This window comes from Chanos chanos, chromosome 5 (genome assembly GCF_902362185.1).
Source record: "Chanos chanos chromosome 5, fChaCha1.1, whole genome shotgun sequence".
Classification (NCBI taxonomy): Eukaryota; Metazoa; Chordata; class Actinopteri; order Gonorynchiformes; family Chanidae; genus Chanos; species Chanos chanos.
In genome coordinates, this window is record NC_044499.1 from 49,022,591 (window position 1) to 49,046,404 (window position 23,814).

Sequence of the window (23,814 nt, forward strand, 5' to 3'; positions counted from 1 at the left end):
CTGTCTAAACAAGCTCCTGGCGCCCAGCCGTGGCATGACGCCATGACTTTGGGTGGTCAGTCAGAGCTGGATCAACAGCTGTCCCCGGTCCATCGGATCTCAGCGGCTAAAGGGGCTCAGCACGGCGCGGAAGAGCGACACGAAGCCCCCGGAGCCGAGAGCAGTGATGGAGAAGCCGACATGTCTATGGAGGCGCAAAATGACAACAGCATAGTCACCCCAAACCCTACGCAAAATAAGGTAGAATCGGTTTGTGGTTAGAGTGTGATCTGAGCAAACTTTCTTTTTTGCAACTGTGTTCAGCTTTAAGTCATTTAACAAAATGAATGGTACCCACATGGCTTCTGTGTTTCCTCAGGATCAACTCATGTTTTTAGATGTGGTATATGTGGGTTAGAGATGTATGTGAATGAGCAGAGAGAGAGAACAATAAAAGAAGTTACAAAGTTAACTTAGTTTTCAGGAGTCATGAGGGAACACAGTCTGACTCCTTAGGGCTGTGTAAGATGTGCTGTTTTTCCATATCCAGTTGTTAAAATTGCGGCGCAATGCTATTCCTGGCAGTGGGAATGCTGTGAATCAGTTTTTGGTGAATTAGTAGTGTCAGGGCTGAGAGATGTGTGTTTTTCCAGCATGGACAGAGCAGGACAGACAGACAGGCCTTTTTGTCAAAGGTAAGAGATGTCGTGAACTCCACCTGGCATCTCTAACACTCAGACTCACAAGTCTTAACCATTTATCAGTTGGTGTTTTCTCATAGTCCGGTGACAGGATTTAACACAGAATTTAACATTTCTATGATGCTGGCATGTTTTATCTGTTTTGAGGCTCAGAATGTTTTGAATGTTCTTTACATCAGAGTGGTCAAATATGGAAAAAGGCATTGCACAGCACAAAGAGGCTTGTTAAAAAAAAAAACGGTTTGGAAACCACTGCTTTTATCCTCGCTTTTTTGTCTGGCCCAAATAATTAAAGAATTAACCACACAATTAAAGAATAACTAAATAAATTCTTTAATTCCTTTGCACACACACACACACACACGCGCGCGTGCGTTCTGACTTTCTGAGTACCTGTTTTCATGTGTTTGTCCCCTAGGTACGCCAGTGGATAGCAGGCAGAACCACGGCAAGCTCTTCTCCATCAACGTCTCCCGCGCCTTCTCCGTCTCCCGCCCCGTTGTCGTCAGGTGACTGGGCGCAGTCCCAGACAGACAGAGCCTCACCTGTCTGCGGCCCGCACGGCAAAAACATGCCCCCCTCGTCTCAGGGTGGCTCCGGCGGCCAGTCTGAGCAAACACCCACGCAGCGATCTCGCTCAGAAAAACACACAGACATGGCAGAATTAGCCAAGCACGTGAGTGACTTTTTTTTTTTTTTTTTTCCTTTCTTTTTCTTCTTCCACAGGGGTTGGCTTTGTCTGTTAATTTCTCTCACTCTGTGTCATGTAATCTTTAACTGTTGCTTCTGACAAAGTAACTGATACATTGTTGCGTTGCAGCGTGAGTGTTGAGTTTCAAATATTTTCGGCTTCGGTTTTTCCTCCAGTGGACTTGAAAATTACACCGAATCTCTTCTTTTTAGCTAAAACTTGAGACTTGCAATAAAAGCAAGAATTGTATGCCTAGTCTCAAACACAAATGGAGTAATTTTTTTCTGTTTTTCATTTTACGTGGTCTGAGTCTTAAATTAAACTGTTGCTGTATTTCACATTTTAGCCAAGCTGAGTTATGACCTGAGTAATTGCCTTTTCTAGTATCTATTTTAATCTTCTGACAAAATGTCTAGATTCAGCAATGCGCTGTTTCAGAGAAAACAGTTATGTGTTTACCCGTCAACACATCTTCAGAGTAATTCTCTCAGTTTCATTTTTTTTTTGCGCTGTTACCTCTCTTTGCCTCTGTATGTCTGAGATTATGGGTGTGTCAAAAAGATCTGTAGGAAGTCCATGCTGTCAACAATCTAGTTTAAGCCCATGCGTTGAAGAATGAATCAGGAAACCTGCCTGCTTCATACATTTACATAGCGTTCATTACACTGACTATCTGTGTTTCCCTTTTGTCTTTTTGATTCCGATGTCAGGAGGCAGAGATTGAGCATCGAACGCTTGCGCTGAAACGGGAGGGGTTCTGGTCTCTGAAACGCCTGTCTCGTGTGACGGAACCGGTCCGGCCCAAAGTTCACTGGGACTACCTGTGTGAGGAGATGCAGTGGCTGTCGGCCGACTTCGCCCAGGAGAGGCGCTGGAAGCGGGGTGTGGCCAGAAAAGTGAGAGACGCGTCTGCAGGACGTAGCCACGCCCATACCTACAGTTCATATATATGTCTCAGTTCATGTTTTTTTCAGTTGCCATCTATGTATTTGTGTGTCAGTGTGGTGGTATTGGAGCAGTTAGTTATTTATAGAAGTGCAAAGCTATGTGTGTGTGCGTGTGTGTGTGTGTGTCATACTCACATACACTCACATATGTTTATTTTTGTAGGTGGTACGTATGGTGATGCGATACCATGAGGAGCTGAGGCAGAAGGAGGAGAGAGCTAAGAGGGAGGAGCAGGCCAAACTCAGGAGAGTGGCCTCCTCCATCGCCAAGGAAGTCCGTGCCTTCTGGAGCAACGTGGAAAAGGTGACGTAGACCTCGCTTGTGACATGTCCAGAGTCACTGCTTGTTTGCGTATGGCCATCAGGTTATTTTCCTTAAATCAAACCAATCAATAAATAAATAAAATGAAATCGTGGAACTGCAACACTAGATCAATTGATTTGGCCAAAATCATAAATGTGATTGACTGATCAAGCCATGTGTGTGAGAAGCGTTCTGTGCAACATTTCCCAGTACTGTGACTGGAGGGTCACAGCTCCCTACATTGCAGGTCCCTCCATGCTCTAACAGTCCTCCTCAAAGGCTTTCGTAATTACCCAAGGTCTTCAGACAGGTCTCTTCAAGCACAGAGTGGTCTAAAATATCTGGTGCAGTTGGGCCTCGGGAGAAGGATTGTGAAACTTTGTTTGTAGAGAGAAAAAAAAAAAAAAAAGTGTTTCACCTTCGACAAGTGATTCGTTATTCAGGAAGTTTGTTGCGTCTGCGATTTTTTTTTTTCTTCTCCAGCCTAATTGGATTTGTGCTCTTTGACGCCGTTCCTCACAGGTGGTCCAGTATAAACAACAGTCTCGATTAGAGGAAAAGCGTAAGAAGGCTTTGGACCTGCAGCTAGATTTCATCGTCGGTCAGACGGAGCGTTACTCAGACCTGCTCAGTCAGTCCCTACAAGCCGCTCCCGTGACAAACACTGAGGCCCCCACCCCTCCTCCCAAACACTCTCAGCTCAACGTCGTTGACGAGGATGGTGAGTCTACCGCCTGTATTGTAATTGACGTGGTAGGCATGCATGTTTATGGTCATTACACCGTGCATATTTGAGTGTCAGGACCATGAGGCTGTTTTTAAGTCGATAAGATATTTAAGTTGGTGATAAATGATGATAAAATGTTAAATGATGTGGTTTAACTGGCTGGTCTGTACTCTCATAAAGTACCGGCTGAATTTGGTTTGGTATTGGTTCCCTGTGTCTATTATTTCTGTTATATTAAAAACTTGCTTCTTTGTAGCTTTAATTTGAAATAGGCAGTAGGTTTAACTTGGTTCATTTTAATTGACTGTGAATGATTGGATAGCCTCTGTAATTGTCTGTTAGCTTTTAAAAGGAAATTTTAGGAGCGAATATATGAATCGTAATCAGATCAGGGGCTTGGCTGTTCATTAACACACAATCCTCTACAGACAGAGATTTCGTGCCTCAGTGTGATGAGGAGGATGATGAAGAGACGATTGAAGTTGAGGAACAGCAGGAAGGCAACGATGCGGAGACTCAGCGGAGGGAAATTGAATTACTGAGACAGGAGGGCATGCTCCCTTTGGACCAGCTACTTAGCACCCTCGCTCTCCCTCAGGTAACATTTACTTATATATGCTATTTAATACGCTTTCCGTCTCTGTCTCTGTCTCTGTCTCTATCTCTCCCCCCCCCCCCATCTCTCGCTCTATGCCCCCCCCCCTTTCTCTCCCTCTCCGTCTCCCTCTCTCTCTCTCTCTCAGGGGATGTCAGATTTAAGTCTTTAAATCTGTCTACTGCTTGATATCAGCTGACATTTATAGCTCTTGGATCAGGAACTTTTTTTTTTTTTTTTTTAACAAAGAGGAGGCAACTGCATCAAAGATTTTGGGAGGTTGAAAGTTTAACACTAAAGCGTTTCAGAAATGTCCACAGAACCTTTAATGTAATAACAGGAGTTTTCAGTACTGTCAATATTGACTTGTGGTGCGGGAACACTATTAGGCAATGGGCTACAGTGACTGGGTTCTGGTAAAATCGTGATTTGATTATACACCGTTATACCCAGAGGACATGCATAGTCCTAACTGTGAGTCACAAAATACAATAAGGTAAGATATAATAAGATGTAAGAGACTCAGTGAAGGGAGATTGAATTACTGAAATAGGAGGGACTCACTCCCTCTGGGCCAACAACTCTGCACCCTCAATGGGCTTCAGGTACCACGCAGTGACATTAGCCCCTCTCTCTCTCTCACTCTCTCTCTCTCTCTCTCTCTCTCTCTCACTCACTCTCTGTCTCTCTCTCTCTCTCTCTCTCTCTCTCTCTCACTCGCTCTCGCTCTCTCTCTCTCTCTCTCTCTCTCTCTCTCTCTCTCTCTCTCACTCTCTCTCTCTCTCTCTTTCTTTCTTTCTCTCTTTCTCTCTCTAAGGGATGTCTGGTTACGGTCCTTCAATTGGTAATGTTCATTGTAATTAATAGCAGTGTTTTTTTTCCCCCACTGCATTGCATACATCACTGCACATACACTGGGTCACCTGACTTAGCTAGAACATAAAATCTGTCAGATAGTTTCTATTTCTGTTGCTGCAGCAAAGTGGAAACACTGGCAGATGTACAGTATCTAAAGACAGGTAAAGTAGCTAAAGATGGACAGAGAGACAACGTCACCATTAAAACGACCCGTTACTTGTCACGCGCGTATGTTCATTCTCACACGTGTCCTTTAACATCGTCTGGAGCTGAGTACTCACACGCTGTGAAATGTTCCTTACAGGAGTCGGCTTCAGAGGAAGAGCTGTCGGATGAGTCTTCCTCCGTGGTCGAGGACGAGGATGAAGAGTTCACAGCTAATGAAGATGATGGTGAGTGAAGTTAAATTTATACTTTGGTTCTTTTTTTTTTTTTTCTCGTGTAGAGTTCCCTGAAACAAGAAATGTGAAGTTTACTGGAAATTCTGTCTCTGGACTCATGCCACTTGAGATGAATCAGGTAGACTTGGAAAATATCCTGAAGCAGTTGAGTTGGTGTTCAATGCGCTCGTTCTCTCTCTCTCTCTTTTTTTTTTTCCTCCTTCTTAGCGGAGGATGAAGAGGAAACCATCGAAGCCCAAGAGATGATTGAAGGAGATGGGGATCATGCAGAAGAACTGGATGACCTAGCCAAAGAAGGTAACGACGGAACTGTCTACGTGTTCCGCTGTTTATTTTTCAAAAACAACACAAGCCAAAGGTTTCTAAACTGCGTTGGAGTACTGAGGGCCCTTTGCTCAATAGTTCCCGTAGCACGCTATATCTCACAGTAAGGCGCAGTTTTTGTTTTTTTGTTTTTTTCCCCCCGGAAAGCGCTTTTCAGCAAGTGGCCCACAGATGGTTCTCTCAAACTGGATGAACTCGTGTTGTGTTGGGGAAAAAGGCGACGAAGTGACTGTGAACTCTTGTCTCTTATTTGTCTTTGACATCCTGTCTCTGCACCTGTCTCTCAGGTGAGATGAGTATGGCGGAGCTCTTGGAGAAATACAAAGGGGCGTACGCCTCAGACTTCGAGGAGCCGTCGGCGTCAGCTTCGTCCGCCAGCTCTGAGGAGTCCGAGGGCACCGAAGAAGAGGAAGAGGAGGAGACGGAGGGTGACGATAGCGAGGATGACAGCGGCACCTCTTCAGGTACCTGAGTTTGCGTACCTGTTTTCTCAATGCAGCTGGCAAATGTCAAATTACAGTCGTAATTACACGGGGAAAAGATGTGTGATACTTAAGCTAATGAATGCGGGAAGTAGATTCTGTGTGCGGACTCAACCCTGCTCTGAGCTTTCTAAGTATGATTCGCATCATTGCAACAGTGTTTTGTGAGACGGCTCTTCTCACAGCGTCCTGTTCTTGACTCACTTTTTTTTTTTTTTTTCCTCTTGCAAAACTTCAGATTCGGCTGCAGGTGAGGACAGTGATGACGAGGTTGAGGAGGACGAAGATGAAGAAGAAGGAAACAGTGATGATAAAGAGGATGATGATGATGATGAGGAGGAGGAGGATGATGATGGAGGAGAGGGGATGGAGATTCTCCTGAGGGAGGGAGACCACAGCCCTCCTCTCGCCACCTCCCCTCGGCCGAAGAAAGAGATCAGCCACATCGCCGCCACTGCCGAGAGCCTGCAGCCCAAAGGATACACCTTAGCCACCACCAAGGTAACAGTCCGGTCTGAATGAAAGTGACCAAAGGTCAGAAGAGATGCAACACAGTGCGTGAGCTTATGATTACAGTGACAGATACAGTCTGTTGGTCTGCTAATTAGACGATGATGATGATAATGATGATGATGATGATGATTTTTTATTATGTGATCCCAGGTGAAGACGCCCATCCCGTTCTTACTTCATGGAACCTTGCGTGAGTATCAGCACATTGGACTCGACTGGTTGGTCACAATGTACGAGAAGAAACTGAACGGCATCCTGGCCGATGAGATGGGCCTCGGCAAAACCATCCAGACCATCGCCCTGCTGGCTCATCTTGCCTGTGAAAAAGGTAAGCTCCACACGCGCACACACACACACACACACACACAGACACGCGCGCGCGCACACACGCACAGACACACACACCTGTTCGACCTCAATTTCAGGCACACTCTGACTCTGTGATTTATTTTTACTCTTAAAATGGGCCCAAAATTGTTTTGTGCCTCTGTGCAACTGGAAAGAGTAATGCTACATACGGCACAAGTCCACACACTCTGCCTGAATATGCTTGTGTGTGTGCGTGTGTTACGCACTTGAAACCTTGTTTTCTAGTTCCTTTATATTGCAGAGTCAGTGTTATAAATCAGAGAGTGGTATTGGTTTGTTGAATTTTCAAAGTAGTCTAGAATAAGGTACAGCAATACCAGCAGACAGGACAATTAGTGGCAATTCAGCTGAAATAGGCCTACTGCTGTGTTTTTTTTTATAAGTTAGCTACAGCTTGAGAATGAGAATGCTTGTTTACAAACAAAGAATTTTCCGATGTATTCATGCCCACAGCTGCTTTTACACATAATCGGCTCCCGCAGTGCTGATCAGTGCTTGCCTTGCTCTCTCGCTCTCTCTCTCTCTCTCTCTCTCTCACACACACACACACACACACACACACACACGCACACACACACACATACACAGGGTTCATTGAGAATAGTGCATAAATTATGTATGTTAATTTATTAATGACTAATTATGCCTTGCGTCTTTATACTGAACCCAGGGTGCATTGTGTGGTATCTGAAGGATGTTGAGAGTAATGGTGTGCATTGTTTAATTATGATATTAGGCTTTTACACTGAAAACAGTTGTACTGTGTGAACGATTTTAAAGACACTGATCCATGTGATACACGTCTGCAGTTGTTATTTCTTCCTCATCTCATTTGCGGTGACTCTGTCTCTTACAGGAAACTGGGGGCCCCATTTGATCATCGTACCCACCAGTGTGATGCTGAACTGGGAGATGGAGTTGAAACGGTGGTGTCCTGGCTTTAAAATACTCACCTATTACGGCAGCCAGAAGGAACGAAAGCTCAAGAGACAGGTATCGAAATCAACCGAAATCATCTTCCGACTTACCTGGCATCCTTGTTTCAAAGCCTACGGGTGCACTTTGACCAATGATCTAAGCACCTTCTAGTTGTCTGTGCGAAATCATTAGCAAGAAAAGCTTAACACAGATGCGTTTCTGATTTTTCAACTACAATATTTAACATGTACTGAAGGATTTTATCAGGTCTTCAGTGTTTCATGTTAGTCCACTGAATTGCTTTTTTTTTTTTTCCCTTTTTTTTCTTTTTCTTTTTCTTTTTTTCTTTTTTTACTCAATGTAGCTTGCTCATTCTAAACTCACTGATAAAGACCCAACTTTTTTTTTTTTTCCTCCTTTCTCGCCAGGGCTGGACTAAACCCAATGCCTTCCATGTATGCATCACTTCATACAAGCTGGTGCTTCAGGACCATCAGGCCTTTAGACGTAAGTCCTGGAGGTATCTCATTCTGGACGAGGCTCAGAACATCAAAAACTTCAAATCCCAACGGTGGCAGAGCCTTCTCAACTTCAACAGGTTTGTGAAGACGCTTGAACGATTTTTATGTTTTTTACTTAATTATTTCTTTTGCTATCTCACCTTCGGAGACAGACATTTCTAGTGTGCTTTATGTAATTACAGACTTACTGAAAGTTTAATTAAACAAGTTGAAGCCCCCAACCCCACCCTTAAAAAAAAAAACATCTCGAAAGGCTGAGGTTCTGCTGATTTTCGTTTTTGTACCAAACACATTAGTCTCTTGTTGGCTGCAAAGTGCACGGACCTTTCCTGGGTAAAGTCAACCTCGAGTTATGAGGTGAGGTCAAAACAAGTAGCAGAACTTCAGCCTTTTTGGTCACGATTTTGGGTGGATCCTGATTTTGGGGGGATCCTGATTTTAGGGGCATCCTGATTTTGGGGAGATCCTGATTTTGGGGGGATCCTGCTGCAAAGAGTTAACACAAATTGAAGAAAGACGTTTAGCGAATGAACATCCAAATGTAATAAAATACTACTGAGGCGGGGAACCCGACCGCGCGGTAAAACGTGTCGCACTCTCTCCTCACCCGTCTCTCTGTGCTTTGCAGTCAGAGGCGTTTGCTCCTCACCGGCACCCCTCTCCAGAACAGCCTGATGGAGCTCTGGTCTCTCATGCATTTCCTCATGCCTCACGTCTTCCAGTCACACCGTGAGTTTAAGGAGTGGTTCTCCAACCCCCTCACCGGCATGATCGAGGGCAGCCAAGAATACAATGAAGGCCTGGTCAAGAGGCTGCACAAGGTAACGGGATGGCTGGAAACGCTCTGGATGCAAAGAACGCAGTGTACTTTGTGATGCCTACTTTGTGTAAATGTACTTTGACTGTTTAGGTACATTTTACTGGCGTGTTACTTAAATGTACGTTTACTAATTTCATTGGCTCGTCTCAACGTCGTTTGCATATGTTAAAACCAAAAATGGGGTCTTTGTCCTTGTGCGTTTATATTTGAATCAGGTTTTTTTTTGTGTGTGTGTTGAATCATATGAATGTCCTCCTCCAGGTCCTGAGGCCCTTCCTGCTGAGACGCATCAAAGCAGACGTCGAGAAACAGATGCCCAAGAAGTACGAGCATGTCATCCGCTGTCGCTTGTCCAAGAGACAGCGCTTCCTGTACGACGACTTCATGGCACAGGCTTCGTGAGTATCCCATAGGGGAGGGAACATGGCTTTGGGTAAAAAATCGAAATAACTGGTCAAGATTTTCTCTCTCTGTATATACAGTTGAGAAATTGAGCACCGTTTTTTTTTTATCTGATTGGTCTGGAGATTGGTCTTGTTTGTGTTGAGCTCTTCCACATTTTGACTCCTATTGTTGTGTTTTGTTTTTTCCTTTCCCTCTTTTCTCTTTCCCGACCACCCTGCCCCCCCCTCAGGACGCGGGAGACGCTAGCCAGCGGCCACTTCATGTCAGTGATCAACATCCTGATGCAGCTGCGTAAAGTGTGTAATCACCCCAACCTGTTCGACCCGCGGCCCATCCAGTCGCCCTTCATCACCGAGCCCATCGTCTACTCCACGGCCTCCCTCGTTCAGCAGGCCTTGGAGACGTCACCCTTCAAGGTGGGCGCCGGCGTCGGGAAGGTCTAGAGTACTTTTATAACCTTGTCGGCGAAATGATGCGTGAATATATTATTTCTGAGGTTGCGTGAACCCGTCTGTGCGCACGTGTTAGTAGGGGTCCTGCTGTGGTCGCATGTTCCTCGTGCGTGTGGTTCTGCTTAGATGTCGGCCTGTTTCAGTTACTGAGACGACGGAGTTTGGGGTTTTTGGGTCCTTGAAGCTGAGGTCCAGATAAAATGTTCTGTCTGTAATAGGCTGTAGTGCGAGGCACGCTGAAGCTCAGAGAAGGAGAAGAGCAGAGGAATCAGAGTCATCTGAGCACTAAAAACACGAGGGTCACATGGGAGTGCTGGCTTGTTCTGTTTGGCCTGTAGAAGCTTTTACAAGATTTCTTCATGTGCTTGATCAAGGACATCTTTTTCAAAAGTTGATTTCTAATTACAAAACTTCTGTATGAGAAAAGTGCGCTGCCTGGTGATTTTTAAAAAAAAAACACAGCAGTAATTTCGCCTGTTTCTGTGTTTCTGCCCTTCCTTTTCCTTCTCTCTTCTCTATCCTTTTTTTACCCTTTTTCTTGAACGGCTTTCTGTTCATCTGATTATTTGCCTTTGAAACCTACGCAGATGTTTAACACAGAACTATTTACAGTCAGGGCAGTAGCCCCTTGGAGGTAAAGCTCAAATTTAAAAGCACTACTAAACAAGGAAGAGCTGCTGATTATCACTACTTTGATCAAATCGACTAAACCTTGACTGTTAAACGTAGTGCAAGATGGAACTTACAAAAATATTCAGAGTGAGTGTGTGTGTGTCAGATTTTTTGGCAAGAAAAGCATGCAAGAGATCCAGCTAAGTTTGTGTAGGGCTGCGTTGGTGCAGGTCAGCACTAAGTTATGTGTTGCTATGGTTACAGAGATAGCAAGGCTTCGAACTTGCTTTGAGGAGCTGAGAAGCTGGACTTTTTCCAAGTTATTCCATAAAGTTATCGCATTAATAATGATAAAACCTGCTGTGAGGAACGTGGATTTGGTCGATGTGTCCGTGTCCGTGTCCGTGTGTGTGTGCGCGTGTGTGAAGGTGAATTCTAATCTCCGTTTCTCTCCCTCCCCTCAGTGTTGTGATCTGTCCATGTTTGATCTGATTGGTCTGGAGGGGAGGGTGTCCAGATACCAGGCAGATGTGTTTGTCCCCCGCAGGAAAGTCACTCATCAGCTGATTCAGGAGATTATGGACTCCCCTCAACCTCCCCCCAGGCCCAAACCCGTTCGCATGAAAGTCAACAGGTACGTTTTAAAAATGTATTGACTTTACAAACAAACAAACAAACTAAAACTAAAAAAGTTAATTCTGCTCTTTTTAGTAGATCATTTATGGTAATTGGTGGACTTTAAAATGTTAAAACTTGGGAGAACTGACTTCATCTCAGAGGTATGTTGCTGGCATGTGGGTCAGGCTGTTTACATGTTTGTGTGTGTGTGCGTGTGCGTGCGCGTTCCCCAGGATGCTTCAGCCGTTGCCCAAGGCTGACGGTCGTACGGTGGTGGTAGTGAACAACCCTCGGCCCACGTGCCCAGTTCCCCCTGCTGCTCAACCCCCACGACTTCCCCTCATAACGGAGATCAATCCTGCCCCGTCTTCAGCACTGCCAGCGCCACAAGGTCAGCACAGACAGAGAGAGAGCCAAACGCCAAACGGCGCTCTGCAGAAGCCGCACTCAATCACACATGAACACATGCTAGGTTTGAATCGCCTCCAGATGGGTTTTCGTTTCATGAACACAGGGTTGACCTTGCGAACCAGTGTGTCGTTTTGCACGCGAGAATTTTATCGTCACTCGTTGGGAGTAAGTGCTTTCTCTTAACCTCTCTTCTTTTTTTTTTTTTTTTCTTTTTTTTCTCTTCTGTGTCGTCAGTGTGCACCGTTGGTCCTACCGCCGCTCCACGGGCTCCCGTGTGTCCAAACCCCCCTGCTGTGGCTGTCGGGACGGGGGTGGCAGTCAGGCCGGGCGTCGCTCACCCAGTCATGACGGTGCGGCCCCCGACTGCCGCTGGCACGCCGACGGTGTCCGCTGCTCCTCCGCCCACCAGTAACGTGACGACACAGAGAGTCTTGCTGAGCCCAGACATGCAGGCCAGGCTACCATGTGAGGCACCTTAACCAATGATGTGTTCTCTTTCATTATCCAGCTGTTGTGTTGTGTCCGGATGTTACCAGTTACGTAGACAGTAGCTGAATGTTTTATTCTCTCGCTCTCTCTCTCTCTCTTGCTCTCTCTCTCTCTCTCTCAGCCGGAGAGGTGGTGAGCATCGCCCAGTTGGCCTCACTGGCCGGACGGCCGGTGTCATCTTGTCAGGGTAGCAAACCAGTCACCTTCCAGCTGCAGGGCAACAAGCTCACACTGTCAGGGACCCAGCTGCACCAGGTCCCTGTCCAACAGCCACGGCCCATCCAAGGTCAGCATGCCCTGTGTTCGTCGCCGCTTTCGTTCCACATGAAGTCTGCTCGTGCGTTCAGTCCCACTCCACACGAAGATCAATCCACTGCATGGTCATCGCCCACTGCATGGCATTCTCAGCAAAAAACAAAAAAAAAGACAGACTTCATCTGTGTTTTAACCTTTTAAAACAACAACAACAACAAAAGAAACGTTTTGGTGTAGTGTTTGGCCCTAACGCTCTCTCCTGTGGTTGTGTGCCCTACAGGAAATGTTATGCATCTGGTATCCAGTAGTGGGCAGCATCACCTTATTAGTCAGCCAGCACAGGTGGCGCTCTTCCAGGCAGTCAGTCAGTCAGGCACAGGCTCAATAAATACTCACCCAGTCAGCTCAGCCCCAGGCCCGTCTGGACTGGCAGTGCCACTCTGCACCGCTCAAGGTACTGCCCGCTGCCACGTGTCTGGGTCACCCATACGGAAATGATCTGAACGCTTACGTTATGTGTGATGGCATGTTAGTCTGGTACCAAATCACATATCGCTCAGGCAGAGCAGAGTAACGTGGTTAGTGCGTAAATGAATGACGGTCTTTGATCAGTGGTTGGCTGACTGCATAAACTGTAAGAGAATTAGGCGAAGTCATGGAAGGACCTAACCCAACTGTTTTAATTGTAAAGTCCTCCGTGAGTAGAACATTGGAAAGGTTTTAGGAATGAAGTTTAAAAAAAAAAAGTTACAGGCTGTGACTTTGCTATTGTACTCATTTAGATGCTACTCGGTAGAGACCTGAAGATATAGGTTTTGCTTTCTTTCTTTTTCTTTTTTTTTTTTTTTTTCGTTGGCATTATTGTTTGTTTCTTTTCAGTTCTGTTTTGAAATCAAGGTTTCCAACTGATTCAACACTTCTCCCAAAGAATTTTTGGGCAGTGCGCAGTTGATAGAGCCTTCTTTAGGATTTGCATGTGGTCTGTGTAAATATGGCACAATTACTTTAACTTTCTGCACACTCTGTAGAGTTTGGCATTCTCTTAAATCTAGTGTTAGTCACGTTACGTTAAAAGCTTTCTTTCTTTCTTCTTTGCTTTCTTGCGTTCTTGCTTTCTCTTGTTTTCTGATTTGTTTGTTTGTTTGTTTGTTTTGTGGAAAAGTTCATTAATAAGTCAGTACCTACCAATTTTCAGGACAGTTTTTTGGAAATGTTACAGACCTAGTTCTGCTAATGTACTACATAGTATGGCATCTGGCCAAACAGAATTTCTCATTTTTATGTAAAAAAGAAAAAAATCTTCATTTAATAATGGAGGAAAGAAAACATTCTTTTTTTTCCCCCCATTCTCTCGTGCAGTGTCCTCCACCGTGGTGAACAGTCCGGGGATTGTTAAGATAGTCGTGCGACAGTCAGCTGGAAAAGAGGGAGGGGTCGTTCCTACCTTGGCTGTGCCCCCCTCCCCTCGTGCTGCTCCTCCGCAGGCTGTCTCTCTACACCCCCACGGCACGCCGGGTCCTGTCCTCAGACTGCCAGCCCCCCCTCAGCAGCCTCCACATCGCCCCCCCGTGTACGCCGCTCCACCTCGAATCCCTACCTCAGCCTCGGTCCAGCCCCAGCCTCCGCGCCCTGTGCTCAGGGTGGTGCAAGGACCAGCAGCAAATACAGAGCAAGGTCAGTCAGAGTGGCTGAAGTTAATGTGTGTTTGTGTGTGGAAAATATATGTCTGTATATGTGTATATATATATGTGTGTGTGTCTGTGTGTCTGTGTGTGTGATGTTGATGCATGTATAATTTTTTTCCCTCATATTACTGTTTATATTGTGCACAGCAGGAGAAACAGCAAAAAATAAGAGTGCTTCAATGTCCCTTTTAATGCCTGTTTTGTTGACGTTGTTTGTTTGACCCGCAGCACGGGTGAATGCTCCGTCAGGGCGCGAGGACAGCAGTGACGTCATCGCGGTCCGCATGAGCACTCCTAAGGCAGCGTCGGCGTCACAGGGCGGCGGATTCGCCTTTCAGCGTCCCCGGTTTCAACCTCCCCCTCCTCCGAGATCCCCCTTTTACATGGTACCCCTCCAGAAACTGTGTTTCTGTTTTATACACGGTTTGAGTTCTGTTTGAGTCTGCTTTTTGTTTTGCTTTGTTTTCTACCGACATTCTCTGTATTGTTTTCCACTTTGGCTAAATGACTTGTATTTTCACCTTGCGGGACCCTAGAGGTTTATCAAATACTGGTCTAGTTTTGTTCACGGACCCGTAGGTGGCTGTACGAAAAAGGCTCCCTCTGATTCCCGTGTCTCTCTACCGTTTTGACAGGCCTCGTTAGCGGAGAGCCAGAAAGCCCAGCGCGACGACCGGCTCTCTCACATCATCCGAGTGAACGAGCAGCACTGCAACACCAGGCCTGTTTACGGCTGCGAAGTCCTGGACTTTCTCACCTTCCTCCCCGGCTCCCGCCCGGCCCCGGCCCGCCCCGTCCTGGGCGACTGGGGCCACTCCGGATACGCTTCCTGCCTCACAGCCCAGTCACGGAACAAGGACGACTACTGGAACCAGAGCGAAGCTCTTAAGGCAGCGATTCACTCCTCAGAGGAGAGACTGCAGCTGCTGTCAGAAATTATAGACAGGTAACGCTGACGGTCGTACGGTCGCGTTAACCGCGTTTAGATCAGGTCGCATTAACCGCGTTTAGATCAATGATTAAGTTGGCGTTAAGACGAGATGAGAATTTTACTAAAGCGCTGACATAATTTCGCTGACGTGTCGTTAAAGTGTCTTGTGTAGTAAGGTGACATTTCCAGTGATGGCACACTGTGGTGTTGTTTTTTTTTTTGTTTGTTTTTTTAACCCTTCCTCTGGAATGGTTTACCTACAGAAGTTAGGGAGGCAGACTCTCTCCATACCTTTAAAACGAGACTAAAGATTTATCTATTTTCTCGAACTTATGCATAATATAATTTTGATTTGACTTTGTTATAGACATGTAAAGCCCTTTGAGACTATAAATAGTGATGTTGGGTTCTAAATAAACTTATTATTATTTAATATTCATTTTGGACTAAACTTCCCCTGTTTCTTGCTTCCACTCTCTCTAGGTTCACATTCGTCATCCCTCCCGTGGAGGCTAAACCTATCACCATCCACAGCTGCCACCCTCCTCCCTCTCTCAGCCACCAGCAGGCAGTATTCTCTTCCATGCTGTCCTCCAAAGTCACGCCTCTGACTCACTGTCTCCACCGTATCCAGTGTAACACGAGGACGCAGTTCCCAGACCTCAGGCTTATTCAGTACGACTGCGGTGAGTCACCCCATTCACAGTTTCTCTGATTATGTGTGTGTGTGTGTGTGTGTGTGTTACCTTGTCTTTACCGGACCTGAGCCGCTGCGTTGTTTGATTTTGGGCGTTCTTGGAATGTGATGTAAGACTCGCCCAACCTGCATGATGATTATTGTAGAAGTTATTGTACAAGTTTAACGCTCATTGTTGTTTCTGCAAAGTTATAGTTTATTTGTTCTCTCAGATTTGCTCTACTGAAGGTAGTAGAGGACGATAGTTACACAGTAGCTTTTTCTGTGTTATCTTAGTTTCACTGAAACCTTTTTAGAGAGAACGAGAGAGAGAGAGAGACCACAAGCAAGCGCAGTTGCGTACGGTAACTGTGATGGGTTTTCCTTTGTTTGTAGGTAAACTACAGACTCTTCATATCCTGCTGAGGAGGCTCAGGGCAGAAGGTCACAGAGTGCTCATCTTCACTCAGATGACGCGCATGCTGGATATACTGGAGCAGTTCCTCAACTACCACGGACACATCTACCTACGGCTGGACGGCAGCACGCGCGTGGAGCAGAGACAGGTGAGCGGGCCTTCGGAGCAGCCTGTAGACTTCGGCGGCCCACGGCAGACCGTCAGCGTTCATCGTTGTTTTTGATGAGTTAACGTGTCTTATTTCTCGGCGGCCCTCTGAGCCTCTGTCCCTGACGGGCCACCGCTTTTTGAAATACGATTTGTCCGTAATAAAGATGTGTGAGATGTTGGCAGGTGAAAAACGACCTCGAACTGAAACTGAGTTTTGAGATTCTGATCCTCAGCCTTATTCCCACGTAAGGAAGCAGTTTTGAATCTGTTTCACGTCTCCCTCTCGCTCAGGCCCTGATGGAGCGTTTCAACGCAGACCGCCGCATCTTCTGTTTCATCCTGTCGACCCGTAGCGGCGGCGTGGGGGTTAACTTGACCGGGGCAGACACGGTCGTTTTCTACGACAGTGACTGGAACCCAACCATGGATGCGCAGGCTCAGGATCGCTGCCACCGTATTGGTCAGACCAGAGATGTCCACATCTACAGGTGCCGCACAGTGTTACAAATACTCCTCCTGCCTGTATTTAATCATTTCCGTTTCCATTTATGCGTTTAGCTGATGCTCTTATACAGAGCAACTTAAAGTTGCCACTGTCAGGGTCGAGGATTAAATGCTTTGCTCAAGGGTGCACTGACAGTGAACGTTGGTACTTGGAATTTCAAACCCACAGTTGATTACTGGATCGCATTCTTGTACCACCACGCAAATAATGTGTTACCTCTGTCAAGTTCCGACTGAGTTTTAAATTTGTATTGAATTATTTTTGTTGTGTATGCTTTAAGTCTAAAAAGTAACTTGTGTCTTTGTTGTCGGAATGATGTGTTCCCTTTCAGGCTGATCAGCGAACGCACAGTAGAGGAAAACATCCTGAAGAAAGCGAACCAGAAGAGGATGCTGGGAGATATGGCTATCGAAGGAGGAAACTTCACCACCGCCTTCTTTAAACAGGTACGGTTTCTCTCTTTTGTTTTTTTCTTTTTGGTTTTGGTTGAAGGATGGTCAGTGTTCCAATATGGTGTTGTGTCTTTGCAGCAAACAATCCGTGAGCTGTTTGATGTCTCTGAGGGAGAGAAGAAGGAGGCCGAGGTGAACATGCCTTCGTCAGAGGAAGAAGAGGCTATTAACAAACAAAAAACCACCATACTAGAACAGGTAAAATTAAGACTAAAATCTGAGTTCTCTTTTCAGAAGAGAACTCAGATCAGCCACAGTCAAGAACAGTTGATTGCAGAATGGAGCTTAGTAGATGGCAAATTTTAAACCAGCTGTGAAGTGGAGTCATTTGAAGCATCTAGACCACCATAAAATTATTCACCATAGGTCTAAGTCTCCTCTCATTGGTTGTTCTTTTTGTCAGGCCTTGTGTCGTGCAGAGGATGAAGAAGACATAGTGGCTGCCTCCCAAGCCAAGGCTGAACAAGTGGCTGAACTTGCAGAGTTCAACGAAAGCATCCCATTGGACGATGGTGGGGAGGGGATTGGCCGAGATCAGGAAGAAGAAGAACTTTCCAAGGCCGAGCAGGAAATTGCTGCTCTTGTAGAACAGGTGACATATGATGGTTATGTGTACTCTGATCAAACAGTGCACAGTGGGCATTACATTTCTCCTTGTCTGATCTCTGATGATTCTTCTCTCAACAGCTTACCCCAATTGAGCGATATGCCATGAATTTCTTGGAGGCATCTCTCGAAGACATTTGTAAAGAGGAGCTGAAACAAGCAGAGGTAAGCATTTGTGTGCAAGCGTTTAAAACGTTCTTAATATCGTTGAAGAAAATACTTTGAGTTTTGTTGCTAGTCACATGACCTTTTTGTTGTTGTTGTTGTTGTTGTTGTTGTTGTTAAGCATTGAGGGCTAACCAGTTTGTTTGCTTATTGTAGGAGCAGGTAGAAGCTGCCAGGAAGGGCCTGGATCAGGCAAAGGAGGAGGGCTTAAAATTGCATCAGTCGTCAGACAGCGACGAGGACGACTTATTGCATCTCACTGCTGAAGAACCTACTCAACCCACGCCTGCTCGTCGCACACGTAAACACAAAGAGAAGGGCGCACCATCCACGAGGGTCAGCGGGAGGCTCAGAGGGACCCCAGCGAGGACGGACGACGACACCTCTCCTGTTCGTCCATCGCCTGAGCAGGAGAGAGGAAGAAGGTTGGGGTCGCAGAATTCCGAACCCAACGCAAGCCGCGCGACTCCAGCAGCTAGTTCCACACTGAAGTCGCCCCCTCCTCGAGAAACGCCCGACAGGCTACGGAGTGGTCTACGCGGGAAAGGGACAACCAAAGAACCCACGGCGTCCGCCGCCCCGTCCCGAACGGAACAGAACCAGACGTCACCCCGTGTCTCCGATTCGTCGAGACCTTCGTCCCCTCCCAAGGACTTTGGTGGGAAATCCCACCAGCCTAACTCTCCCTCCGGCTCTGAGCTTTCGGCTGCTACGTCTCGTGCAGCAGAAAGAGCACACGGTGGACATGCTGCCTCTCCCGCAACTTCAGTCATTGCTCACAGAGACAGTGGTGAGGAGCTAAAGAAAGAGGCAAAATCAGATACTCCTCAGCAAGTCAGGAGAGAGAGGAGAGGGTCCATGTCTTCGGACTCCATATGCTCCCCTGAACATCAGCCAGACCATGATGGCAGGGAGCAAGAACAGGACCTTCAGCATTCTCAACCTCTCTCTCCGACCCTGTCATCTGCTCTCTCTCGCTCGCCGCGTAAGCGCCAATCTGCCGACGGAGAGGTTCTCCGGGGCCTTCCGGAAGATTCCCCCTCCGCCAAAGTCCTCCGTAAGCTTCCCGGCCGCCTGGTCACAGTGGTGGAAGAGAAGGAGCCAAGGCGGAGGAGGAGAGGAGGCAGCGGAAGTGGAGGAGTGCACACCGAAGGGTCCTCTGAGGAGACCGAACATCCGGACTGTGCTCCTGACGTAGCACCTGTCTCTCCAGACAGAAGTCAGACTTCAAAAGAGAAAGGAGTCTCATCTAAATCAAGCCCGCCATCCTCAAATGTCCCTCAGACACAACAGGTGCAGGACCAAGCCTCACCGACGTTGCCTTCAAGTCCTGGGAGGGGATACCACCCTTGTTCTCCCACTCATTCACCAGATATGCCCGTCCTTCGGAACCTACCGGTACGCAGACGACTGGAAACCGAGTCTCGCATGGCGGCGCAGTTAGGTGAGCAGTACCTGGGTAGAGGTAGAGGGGTGGACCGGCGAAGGAGCCTGTCTCCGAACTTCCCTAACAAACAAGATCCCGGTGCAGCCAAGGATGGCAGCAGCCTTTCCCCTCCGGCTCCTGCTGATGTCAACGTGACCACTGCGCCGGTCAAACGCAAGAGAGGTAGACCCCCTAAGACTCCGCCAAGGGCACCGGAGCCTCCTGTACAACAGCAAGCCTCTCCCCCACGGACGTCTGCGAGCGAAGAGCAGAGCCCACCCCTCTCGCCCAAACGAAGACGAGGTCGTCCCCGCAAAGAATCTGCTACGACCCCTGCGGGAACTGTTAGAGACGGACAACAACCGAAACAAAGTACAACCTCATCCTTGTCCAGTCTGCAACAGGCTGGTCCTACCTCTCCCAGGTCCAACCCTCCTAGCTCCAGCGCAGGGCCTGAGACCCGGTCTCTTGTCCCCGAGCCCCGCTCAGAGAGGCTTACGGCAACAGACCCGATCCAAACCCCGACGGCTGCACCTGTCAAAGCTGCTGACTCCACCCAACTACCTGTTGCAGACTCTCAGACCAACCTAACCACTACACCGTCAGCGCCATCTTGCCCCAAACCCAGTCATTCTGAGGTCCAATCAACTCTTTTGACTGTCACACAACCATTGTCCAGTGATGTTCAGAGTAACCTAAACCCTACACTTCCCTCACAATTGGCTTCTCCCACTGACCCTCAGATCAACGCCACCATTACAGCAGCACCACAGACCACCTCTACGCCAAATGCCATTCAGACCAATGTAACCTCCACACTTGCACTACAACTGCCCGCCAACCTCAGTGAGCACATTACAAACGTGAACCCTATGCCTGCTTCAACGCCAACACTGAGATCACCACCTGCTGTCTCACAAACCAACCCAGCGACTTCATCTTTCTCACAAGTTGTAACCATAAGCAGTACAGCAACGACAGCTTCCCCTCAGATCACGCCCACATGTGACCAAACGAGTTTGAATCCACAAATTCCACAATCCTCAACCGAACTGACACAAAACCCAGAGTCTACACAACCGTCATTAAATCCCAGCACAACAACTACAGCTTCAAAGCTACCATCACCAAGCCAGACATCTACACAACCTTCAGTACCAACTACTGGCTCTGCGGAGGCCTCACCTACCCCCATCCAAAAGTCTACCGAACCCTCTGTTACACCCAGTCCAACAACCATAGCGTCCCCACAGTCTTCAAAGGCTACAGTATCCCTACAGTCCCTGCCAACACATAACAAAACTACGGTCTTTACCTCCAAACACCCGCCTGCATCCAGCCCTGCGACAAGTGTGCCCCGACAATCCTCACCCGCTCTTGATGACGCAGTCACTCAGGCAAAGAACCCAGAGGGTCAGACCAACTCGGAAGTGAAAATCGAGGTTGAGACGACACAGGAAAAAATGGAGGTCGAGGAATCGGAAAAGGATGGGCGGACGGTCGAAGAAGGGGAGGGAGACGGAAGCGAATCTCGGCCCAAAAGAAGGAAAGTGGAGAATGTGCCGGTCACGGAGACCGACGCCCGCGTGTCCTCCGGGGGCGACGGCGGAACCGTGTCGGCCGGAGACGGGGCCAGGGAAAGAGACGAAAGCGAGAACAGAACTTCCGCCAAGAAAAGACCCATCAGCAGGCAGAGCAGTCAAGAGTCTGCCCGTTCCTCCTCTCCTTCTTCTGTGTCGTCGTCGGGAACTCGTTCTTCCCTGTCAAAGAAGACTGGGAAGAGCAGAATGCCTGCCAAGAGGAAACGCGTGGAGGATACCACAGAAGGAGACGCAGTGGAGGGTACCACAGAAGGAGACGCAGTGGAGGGTACCACAGAAGGAGACGCAACAGGTGATGCTGGAGACGAGCCTGCGGCACGTTCCCAAAGAGGGCGGTCTCGCTCTTCCTCTTCCTCCTCTTCTTCGGGAGACTCGGAGGAAAGGAACGAGAAACGGCTTACGCGCTCAGCACAAAGGATATTGGAAAAGGAGGCAAAAAATGTCAAAGGGGATAATGTAATTAAACAGAGGAGAAGCTCTGGAAAGAAATCCAGCACTGAAACGTCTGTGAGGGTCACCCGCAAATCCTCAGGTCCTCAGTCTGTCTCACAGTCCAGCACCTCAACTCCTGTAACACCTGCCCTCTCCCCGGAACCTGAAGTCCTAGGCAAACGCTGCTCCGCTCTCAATGCTGCTGCCAAGCTCTTAGCGATGAGAGGAAGGGGACCTGATACCCCCAGCCCAGGCCCCAGAGGGAAGGCCAGCGCCGGCGTGCAACACGCTGGGTCTCCTTTGTCGTCTGAAAAGAACGCCAGACCCAAAAGCCGAGGTTCGCAGGATTCCCCGCTGACAAATTCTTGCAACAGTAAGGGAGGGAGCAGCGGCAGACAGACACCCACCCAACCCCCCCACCAAACCTCTGACTCCAGCCACACGGCCGCCCGTTCCACCAGGCAGCGGCCCGGGAGCTTGTTGCCCCCGCTCAAAACCGACAACAAAAGGGCCAAGAGAGAGGACAAGAGAAAGACTTCGGAACAGAGGGAGGAAGGCGAGGACGAGAACAGGGAGGCCGCCAGGTCGCCGAGAGGCCACAGCGCCTGCAGCAGCGTGAGCAGCGACAGGGGCGCGGGGAGCAGCAGGAGCAGAAGCAGCAGTAACAGCAGCCAGCGTACTCACAGCCTGAGCTCCCAGAGCACGGGCCCCCCGCGTTCCCGCTCTCGAGCCCCTTCCTCCGGCAGCGAGACGGAAAGAGGCAAGAGGAAACGGGGAGAAGGCCGTGGGCGGGAGAGCAGGAGAGAGAGGAGGTCGCAGAAGAAAGACAGACCGGAACTGAGCGCTGGGTCCAGCGAAGGAACCCCTGACAGGGTGCTACGCAGTGTGGCTGCTCTGGCGGCAGCACAGGCTCGAACCCCTGCCAGTAACACTCGCTCTTCCTCCACCCAGCAAAGGCACAGCAAGACATGATTGGCAGGGCAAAGAGAGTATGTGTCTATATATATATATATATATATATATATATATATGTATGTATGTATAGTATTTGTATGAACAAATGGAAACAAGGGGATGATGACTGCATTGTTGTGAGAGGGCAGAAAGAGTTGAACTATCTCAGTTCTCAAAAAGTTGCCATTCTGTTCCGTAACATGGGATGGGGGGAAAAAAGCTGAGGAAGAGCGAGAGCTTTCTGAACCCTGTCCAGTTCAGCCATATTCAGTATAGATAGAGAATAAAGACAAAGCTCAGACAACGAAAGAGAAGGCGATGAACTGTGGAGGCTGGAGGCTGTGAGAGCACCAAACTTAAAAAAAAAAAACATTTGTGGCATTGCAAGTCCTGTCGGTAAGAGTTCACCACGGACAGTGTCTCACTATACCTAGAGGACTTTTTGGGACTTCAGAGAAGATGAGGCAATGGGGGCGTTTATTTTTAGTTCACACTATGTACTGTAATCATTTAAAGACTGGAATACTAAGAAGTATGTGTTAAAAGATGGGTCGTTTAGATTGTACCCTTTATAAAGAGTTTACTTGTGCTACAGAAGTTATTGATGGACAACACACACACACATACACACACAAAAAAAACAACATTCTGCTACATTCATAAGATTGAATGGAGGTTGTATCATATGTTGGAAGATTTTAGAAAGTTGGCGTTTTGGAACATGTTTTGTCAGCTGTCCTTAAAAATGTTTGTTTTGAGTCAGTTGACAAGGTGAGAATATTATGTGGTATCCTCCAGGGTATAGAAGAAGAGGGCAGGTCTGTAAATGTGACTTTTTTTTTTTTTTTTGCTGCACTATGCTGGAGTTTGTCATTTTTCCAGACCTCCTTGTCTTGTGTCGTTTTTCTGTCCATTACTTTTTAAATCCAGCCTGCATTCTTCCTCATTTGCACATCTGATATAATGTCCCATGCATTGGAGTGAAATGTGGTGTAGTTTTTTTTTTGTTTTGTTTTTTTTTTAAACATCAATTTCAATCAATTACTTCTTCACTGGTACCTCACACAATGCATTTCCTAAGCTCGAAGTATGTGTGTGTGTCTCTTGGGCTTGTGATGAATCTTTTGCAATTTGCTATTTCATTTACTCTCTGGCAGTACAGAAACGGGAGAAGAGGAAAAAAAAAAAAAAAACCTCATCAGCTTTTCTTCGGTCATTATGGTCTACTTTTTTGTCATTAAATTTTTATCTTGACAGAATCTTGAATCGGTGTGATAAAACGAGAGAATGAGAGAGTGCCTGTTCACGTGGGTGGGTGGGAATCCCCGTTCGCTTTGGTTAAGGAAATTGAGTTTGAGTGGCGGACATTTCTAGTGCTAAACGTTGGCGGAGGAGGAAAAAAAAAAAAATCAAGAGGTGAA

At 47.4% G+C, this 23,814-nt stretch overlaps 1 protein-coding gene across 1 annotated transcript; it reads left to right on the forward strand.

Moving 5' to 3' along the window:
* On the forward strand, nucleotides 1-22,424 carry srcap (Snf2-related CREBBP activator protein). Its single transcript, XM_030775142.1, has 32 exons — nucleotides 1-240; nucleotides 1,099-1,356; nucleotides 2,082-2,267; nucleotides 2,482-2,622; nucleotides 3,145-3,343; nucleotides 3,778-3,947; nucleotides 5,107-5,194; nucleotides 5,411-5,500; nucleotides 5,815-5,991; nucleotides 6,248-6,510; nucleotides 6,673-6,850; nucleotides 7,748-7,884; nucleotides 8,238-8,407; nucleotides 8,959-9,151; nucleotides 9,412-9,548; nucleotides 9,785-9,971; nucleotides 11,084-11,253; nucleotides 11,471-11,628; nucleotides 11,883-12,113; nucleotides 12,259-12,423; nucleotides 12,673-12,846; nucleotides 13,752-14,066; nucleotides 14,306-14,463; nucleotides 14,713-15,023; nucleotides 15,492-15,694; nucleotides 16,081-16,250; nucleotides 16,544-16,740; nucleotides 17,089-17,203; nucleotides 17,288-17,407; nucleotides 17,613-17,801; nucleotides 17,897-17,980; nucleotides 18,137-22,424. Exons 1-32 carry the CDS (start codon nucleotides 43-45, stop codon nucleotides 22,409-22,411), a joined length of 9,807 nt encoding a protein of 3,268 aa, XP_030631002.1. The 5' UTR covers nucleotides 1-42; the 3' UTR covers nucleotides 22,412-22,424.
* Nucleotides 22,425-23,814: the final 1,390 nt, after the last annotated feature.

Bases quoted from the DNA above. Each gene is read 5' to 3' on its own strand.
- srcap (XM_030775142.1), top strand. From the start codon at position 43: ATGACTTTGGGTGGTCAGTCAGAGCTGGATCAACAGCTGTCCCCGGTC. The intron at 9,972-11,083 runs GTGGGCGCCGGC...CCCTCCCCTCAG, and splicing joins TGGAGACGTCACCCTTCAAG to TGTTGTGATCTGTCCATGTT. The intron at 17,408-17,612 runs GTAAAATTAAGA...TCTTTTTGTCAG, and splicing joins AAACCACCATACTAGAACAG to GCCTTGTGTCGTGCAGAGGA.